The 8,211-nt window shown below is 29.4% G+C and overlaps 2 protein-coding genes across 2 annotated transcripts; both read right to left on the bottom strand.

Moving 5' to 3' along the window:
• Positions 1 to 1,396: 1,396 nt before the first annotated feature.
• On the bottom strand, positions 1,397 to 2,725 carry LOC123200261 (aspartic proteinase CDR1-like). Its single transcript, XM_044615405.1, has one exon. It carries the CDS (start codon positions 2,723 to 2,725, stop codon positions 1,397 to 1,399), a length of 1,329 nt encoding a protein of 442 aa, XP_044471340.1.
• A 4,168-nt stretch (positions 2,726 to 6,893) lies between these two features.
• On the bottom strand, positions 6,894 to 7,471 carry LOC123200260 (early nodulin-like protein 1). The gene is made up of 2 exons (XM_044615404.1): positions 7,282 to 7,471; positions 6,894 to 7,144 (listed from the first exon to the last, which is right to left on the bottom strand). The coding sequence occupies exons 1-2, from the start codon at positions 7,469 to 7,471 to the stop codon at positions 6,894 to 6,896; spliced, it is 441 nt and encodes a 146-aa protein (XP_044471339.1).
• Between the last annotated feature and the right edge of the window lie 740 nt (positions 7,472 to 8,211).

Genomic DNA, 8,211 nt, shown 5'->3' with positions numbered 1-8,211 from the left:
ATATTTAAATTTTTAAAATTTTAAAAATACCCCTAAACCTTTTTTTTTAATCTCCGAAAACCCTTTAAAAATTTTAAATAATTATAGTTCACCCTACATATACCATCATACGTCATTGATGATAATTGTATTATTAAATTTTTTTATTATTTTTAATTAAAATTAATATAAATTTGAGTAATTTATTATTTTTTTATATACTCACAAAATTATATTACTTATTTCAATATATATTGATATGTAATTTATACAAATACAAATTATATCATTCTCAAAACCTTATGAAAATGTAGAGGTAGATCTCTTAATGGGTCAGGTTGTGCCTAATTTAGTGTCACTTGTCATGCCGCCCACCAAAAGGCCTTATGAGCTATGTCGACTCACTGCAAAACCAAAGCTTGGAACACAACCCATAGCCCCTTGGATCATAGAATCATGTCTCTATGGGCTTTATGGTGGGTTGACTAGCGGAAAATTACAATTTTTTTTTTATAATTTTATATATATTTTTATTTTGTGTGCCAGGCCACGGGCCTTCCCCTAGGACCCTAGCATGACCCGCCTTAAAAGCTAGCCTTGTGGTTGTGCCCCTTGAACTAGGGTCTTTAAGCCTTGGAATATCTCAATAGTTCTGCAAACTAGTCTTTAACTTAGAAAAAAATGATTAAAAAAGAAAATGTTGAAATTGGCAACCATTTCGTTAAGGTGTATATTAACATATATGGGATCTTGCTCCCTGGTGAGTGGGCAAGGGGTGCGATAGTAGTGTCCCCTAAGGATTAACTCAGGAGGATCGGTTTTATAATTTCTCTTAAAAATAAAGATTGTTGTAATATTTATCTTAAGGATAAGAATAATTCCTACTAGGAGATAAATAACCTCTCATGTTATTAGTAGTAGTAGTAGTAGTAGTAATATAACAAGAATGTTGGGTAAGATTAGTTATAAAATTATGCAGTGAAAATGATGAATCTGAGTAGGCTTTGACTTGAATTTAATTCGATTACTTTAAGGTAGAGCTCAAGTTTCCCAAGCTGATGAGATCCTAGTTCAAACTCAATTACCTTTTTTAATTTTTAACTTATTATGTTAAAATTATATTTATTAATTACCCGATATTTGTATTCAAAATCAAAAAATGAAATTTTAGAAGTTTACTTGTGAGAGTAAAAAATTTCAAAATCTTAATGATATTTTACTCGAATCAATCCACGAGCTTGAAAAACAAACTTGAGTAGCTTGACGGATTTAATAAACATGACAAGTTGAATATTCATATAATCCTACAAGTTTTTAATTCAATATTTTAATTATGTGCGAATTTAAGCTCCATTGAGGGATTTCCTTGATAAGGCTGTCCACTTTATCTATCTCAGGTGGTGAAAATAAAGATCAATTAATCTTCATCAAGAAGACTACAATTGATCTTCTGGATATATAGTTTCTTTCCAGTAAGATCGTAAGCAATATTATGCTTCTGCTGAGCCATTAATCCTATAAGTGAGAAATTATGATATCTAATTTCATTACTTGGACCAATTCCCAAGCAAAATACTCTAGTTTGCTTTTGATAGAACAAGCTTGAACTATCTAAATCCAAATACGCACCATTAGCCAGATGAAATTTCATATGAGGAAAACTTTGAAAATCCAAGGCTAGGTCCCCAAAGTAGCACAATTCCCAAAGTTCTTCTTCATATCGCCTCCTCACCTTGAACTCCTGATCAATGAGTTTCGCAACTTCAGAGCGTATAGTTTTAAATGCCATTGGGACAAACCAACTCAAATGAGAGCCAGTGTCAATGGCTACTCCAGTTCTGAGACTAGAAGTACCTCTCTTGAACAGATTTGGATCAATATCAAGCCTTGTCTCCCCTAAACTAATGCCTTCAAAATCAACGTGGTAAACGCCAACGTAATTTGAAAGAGGAGTTTCCATACCTTCCAGAAATGTTCCCTCGCCTAACCTTAGTTGGTTATATATGTAGCTCTCATCGTAAATGTTGCCAAGACAATAGGAAAATTTGCTGCCCATTTTCTTGACAATAGAGAATTCAGTTCTAAGATCGCCAAGTCCAAAAATTCCTGGCAAGATTTTATTAGTTTTAGAAAACTTCCTGAAACATCCAAACACCACATCATTTACAATTGTATCACCTTCTCTTGATGATTGAAAAGTGAATTTCTCTCTTGCAATAACACCCCCAGCCGAAAATCCACCGACGTATCCAATCTGGAGCATGCATCCATTGGTCGATGAGCATCCATTATTGCAATCAGCTAAACATGGGTATTGAGCGAAGGTGCGTGATTCAGAGGGATCAAAACCAGTTAAGCAGTCGACCCATACAAGGTCACTGCCAGTGTCCATGAGAGCAAACTGGGAAACGGGTGGGTCACCGATTGAGAAATCTACAAAAAAGCCATCACGACCGAGTTCTCTACTGGTTACAAGACCAGCAAGAGCATCATATTCAGGATCACCTCCTCCTGCTCTTGCTGACAAATAGTATAAACGATTGATTGAAGCTTTCAATAAGCGATCACCACGGTCTTCAATGGTGGCATTAGGCGTGTAGAATACAGTTTCAGGGTGGTGAAGTTTAAACTTTAGTGGTTTAACTTTCATGGTGGTGTTGACAGATAAAGTGAAATGGACATGGAAGATCAAAAGAGTTGAAGAAAAGAGCATGAAAACGTTAACAAAAGCTAGTAAAGTTGCCATGAAGCCGGAGGGAGGAGAAGAGGTGATGATTTTCAGATGTTTCTCTGCAAAGTTGGATGAGTTTCTTATAAAGCTAGAATTGGATGGAAATGGCTGTAATTTGTGTTGAGGAAGAAGGGCGGCATTGGCAGAAGATAGAAGTGACTATTAACAACCTCTGCAAAGCAGCCTGCAATTTGAGGAAGATGAAAACAATTGTTAGAAAGCAAAGGTTACGAGAATGGAAATTTCAGTCACCTAAATCGACTATTATATTACTTTTTTCAATATAATATTTTATCGATATATATTAAAATAAAGTAATATAATTTTTGCCTAAATCACTGTTTCCCACCCAAGGTTTGATGAAATGATCATTTTTTACCCTTAAGTTTCAAAGCACCATTTTTCCACCCGTTATTTTAAAATAAAAAAAAATCTTTTAAATTTTTATAAAATTGTTAAAAATAGAAAAAATAACTCTCAACCTAATTATTACTTTGATCTAAAATTTTTTTAAATGAATTTTTACTTAAATTTATATTAATTTAATTAAAAATAATAAAAAAATTTATTAATACAAAAATATGAAGAGGTGTTAATAAGGTATAATCATATATTTGGGGTCACCCACAAGTTTTTAAAAAGTTATGGGTGTCAAAAATTTTTCTTAAAGGCTTTTAGAAATTCACAAAAATTAGGGATATTTTTGAAATTTTTAAAATTTAATAACCTGCAATAATCTTAAAATGACAATTACATCCTAGTGAAGCAAACATAAAGCAACAAATTTAAGGGTATAAATATTATTTTACAAATTATTGAGACTACAATTATATTTAAAATATATATGGTGAATATGATAATTTTTTAGGTAAGATATGAGAAAATATTCATTTGCCCTTAATGAATTTTAGAAAAGTCAAAAAGACTTATTCCCACCCAAGGTTTGCTGAAATGACAAAATTTCACCCATTAAGTTTAAAATACTTGAATATACACTCATCTATTAAAATTCATTGTTATGATTAAAGATAAAAATATCATTTAATTAAAAATATTTAAAAACTAAAAATTTATCACATTCCTCCCGCCCCTCTCCCCCTGCCTCAGCTTAAAATCCTAACAAAATTTTCCTATTTAAAATTTTAAAAATGATCATTTTTCTCTAAGGTTAGGTAATATTCTTTGCTTACAATCTATTATTAACACTTACCAATGTCATAAACCCAAATGTAATTTTAAGTTCCAATTAATAATTTTCGGGAAGTTTTAGATCACACCTTTCAAAAAACCAATGTCAATTCAGCCTAGCTATTAGGTCATCGTCTTTAGCAAATATTACAAACATCATTTAAAATTTTAAAATTTTTTAAATACACTCTTACCATATCATGTCTTTTTCAAAAAGGTGTATCAAACTGTTTCTATAATATTCTCTCGTATCGTATGATACACATGTTATTACGTAAATTTGATACATTTTAATATTCGTATAATTTTTTATCTATATTGTATTGTAAAATACTAATAATTAAAATTAAAATTTTATTAGTTATACTTTGAATTAAAATTACAATTAATTTCCTACTTTGACTTGATATGAAAATATTGATTTTCTATATTGACATAGGATAAGAACAGAAGTTAGAAGTATCTTCTTCCCTTTCAGAGGGACCAAAACGTTCTATAAATGTAAGCAAAACCCTAACTTGTGTCATTCTTATTATCAATTTGGCTGCTTTTACAGGACAACAAAATATGGAAGTCGTCAAAATCTGGTTAGCTCTGACGACATGCTTGCTGCTCGTCTATTCTGAAGTTGCCGTTTTTGACAAGAAAGAACTTGTGGTTGGAGGCAATGAAACTTCATGGACCATTCCACCATCCAATAATTCTTTCAGTGAATGGGCAGACACAATTGACAAGTTCAGAATGCTCGATACTTAACTATAATTCAACCATCTAATCAAACTGTTATGTTAATGCCAACATGGTGTTTATACTGATATCACATATAACTAAAAATTATTTTAAAATTTTAATTATGTTACACTAAAATCATTTCAATGTCACCAATTTGATTGGTTAGTCAAAATGACGTTTTGATAATTAGTTTGAAATTAATAATATATGGTGCAACTAGTTGTGTCGAGTCATGACCCACGAAAAGGCAAACCTTACGAGTTTTATCATCATGTGATTAAATGATTGTGAATTAAAGATATAATAACATTTAATTTCATGATGACACATTATCTGTATACAAATTATATACTAAAAATATATACACATAATATTATTATATTAAAATAAGGATTATCTAATTGATTTCCCTATATATAATATGTATTGTTGTGATTAAGTTAAAATCATATTTTATATATATATATATATATATATATATATATATATATATATATATATAAAAAGATCCTAAATTAATTAGGTAAAAATCAAATAGAAAAGAAAAAAGACAGACAGAGTAACATTGTTTATGAATCAATTTACGTTAAAATTAGTTAAAAATTAGATTTGTTCCAGTAATTTCAATGCAATCTTAATCTCAATCTAAATTTGATTCATTTGTGTTTATTCTCGTTTGAAATTCCTATTAACACCATAGGCATTTCCTTTTTATAGTGGTCATAATATTATTACTTTCAAATTAATTATATAAGATAGTGTTTTTAGACCTAGATTGGGTGTTAACCCGATTAAAGGGTTGGTGCAATCGACAAGTCAAATTAGCAATGTTAGCATGATATGAATATTGACATAATTAAAATTTTAAAATAATTTTTAGTCATTTGATATGTTAATCCGATCCAATGGTTTTAGTCATGAGTTAGATAAAATCTAACGCTAAATCTTGGTCGGACTGATCGGTCATATCTAGGTTTCACACAATGATTCACAAGGTTTATGAATTTGAATTAGTCTACATTCAAGAGTTAAATGTGAACTTCTCTAGTAAAAAAATTAATAATTGCAAGTCATTACTATAATCCATAATGAGTCTATCCAAACGAAACCACATTTTGGTCAAAGCGTTGGTCTGGCTAACCAGTTGGATTGGTAACATGATGACATACTAGCATCAACATGATGATATGATTCAATGGTTGAAACATAGTACGATAATATCTGTTCAATTTAACCCCTCCAATAACGAACAATATCAACTTTAATTGCACGTTAAATAACATATTGGGTCAACCGAAAGGAATTATTATTGATTACAAAACTTTAATAAACCTAAAGGAAGTGTTTACACCATCTAATAACAAACACAATTGGTCTAGACACCGATAAAAAGGTCGATCTGATTAGTAAGTTATATTGATAATGTTATAATCATATCAATATGATATAATTAAAATATAATTTATAATTATGTGACTTTAGTACAATGTCAAACTGTCATTAACATAACGGTTTAATTTGACAGTTGTACAATAATTTAGTATTGTTTACTCGATTCAATTATGAGTCAAATGGTTTTGGCCATGACTTTAACCGAATTTGGCACCAAATCCTAATCAAACTGATTAATGCAATTAGAGTTTTAAACAATGATTTAGGATAGCATTTTATGAATGAGTCAATATGCATTTCTCCCGTAATGAGTCTACTAAACAAAAATGCAATTAAGGGCTAGACCAACTCACTAGTAAAATTGGTAATATTATCATGATGTCAACATGACATAAAAAGTAAAGATAATTTATAGTCATGTATTGTACATACTAATATCATATTAGCATGAATTTGATTGTATGATTTAATAGTTGAACTACGATTCGATAGTATTTACTCAATTCATCCCTTCTCTATAACTCACACTCATAACCAACAATTTCATTCATGTTAACCATCAACTTTTTGCACTGATTTTTTTTCTGTTAACCAAAAGGAAGTATTATTCTTCATAGTTATTAACATTATACTATACTAGAAAAAATATATATATCTTAAAGTATAAAATTATGCCATTGATATACCAAATATGATAAGAGTACATATATATATATATATGAGAAATTTAATAATTTTAAAAGATGTTTGCTGCATTTTTTAATATAATCACATGGTAATTAAATTTTTTATTATTTTTTTAAATAATTATCCGAAAATATAATAGATACATCATTAAAAAAAAAGTTTTTAATATATAATACAATTCACTTCAATGAGGGTAGCCGAGCGGTCTCGTCCTCCAATAACAAACCAAATCAGGATTGACAAATATATCTAGTTTCTGCCCTTTCTCACAGTGCCCCGGAGCTCCGCTTATGAAGTAGAAATGTCCACAGCACTCTAATTCAATGGTGGTGTTACCATCTCTGTATTCTTTTATGGGTCTCGATGTTTCACAGGCTTCATAGTCCAACCCACTTACTTCAAGAACTGAATCAGTCTTATTATCGAACCTGAACGCTGCAAAATATATATATATAAGGTTAGATGTTGATTGAGTTGAAAGGATAGTTCAATCTAACCGATAATGAGATTGATAAATTGTTTAAAAAATATTGAAAATAATTTTGTATAATTAGTGAAGGAAAATCGATTACTGAGAGTATCGCCTTGTACAAACTCGTCAATTGTGTTTGCCCATTCATTGAAAGAATTGTTGGAAAGTGGAATCGTCCAAGAAGTTTCATTGCCTCCAACCACAAGTTCTTTCTTGTCACAAAAGGGAACGGCTTCAGAATAAACGAGCAATAAACATGTCAGAGCTAACAAAAATTTGATGACTTCCATGTTTTGTTGTCCAGTGAAAGCAGCAAAATTGATAATGAGAAGGGGAAGAGAATGAGACAAGTTAGGGTTTTGCCTATATTTATAGCGGGTTAAAAACGTTTGGTCCCTCAAGGAAGAAGATACTTCTAACTTCTATTCTTATCCTGTCTCAACATAGGAAATCAATATTTTCATACCAAATCTGAATAGGAAATTAGTTGTGAATTTTGAATTCAACTGGTAATAGTTTAACCTTGTAAACAACTCATGAGAATACAATTCAAGAAAGACGAAGAATCATTCATATTTTTTAAAAAATAAAAATCATCCTATTCATCTTATATATTTTAAAATATAATTATAACACTAAAAGTTTGTAATATAATATTAATATTCTTTATTTGTCATTTTATATTTATTTATTTTATATAATTACCGTTTTTTGAACTATTAAAGGGTATATTAAAATTTTTATAATTTTAAACACACTCTTAAACCTTTTTTTAAATCTCCAAAAACCCCTTAAAAATTTTATAATTTCATTAACAATTCTAAAATTTTAAATAATTATAGTTCACCCTACGTATTCTGTTATACATAATTGACGATAATTGTATTATCAAATTTTTTTATTATTTTTAATTAAAATTAATATAAATATGAATAATTTTTTTTATATACTTGAAAAATTATATTACTTATTTCAATATATATTGATGAAGTTTCCAATTAGGTAATTTATACAAATATAAATTATTTCA

The sequence above is a fragment of the Mangifera indica genome, chromosome 17 (assembly GCF_011075055.1).
Source record: "Mangifera indica cultivar Alphonso chromosome 17, CATAS_Mindica_2.1, whole genome shotgun sequence".
Lineage (NCBI taxonomy): Eukaryota > Viridiplantae > Streptophyta > Magnoliopsida > Sapindales > Anacardiaceae > Mangifera > Mangifera indica.
The sequence above is the reverse complement of the archived record's forward strand: the minus strand, read 5'-3'. Positions and strand labels throughout refer to the sequence as shown.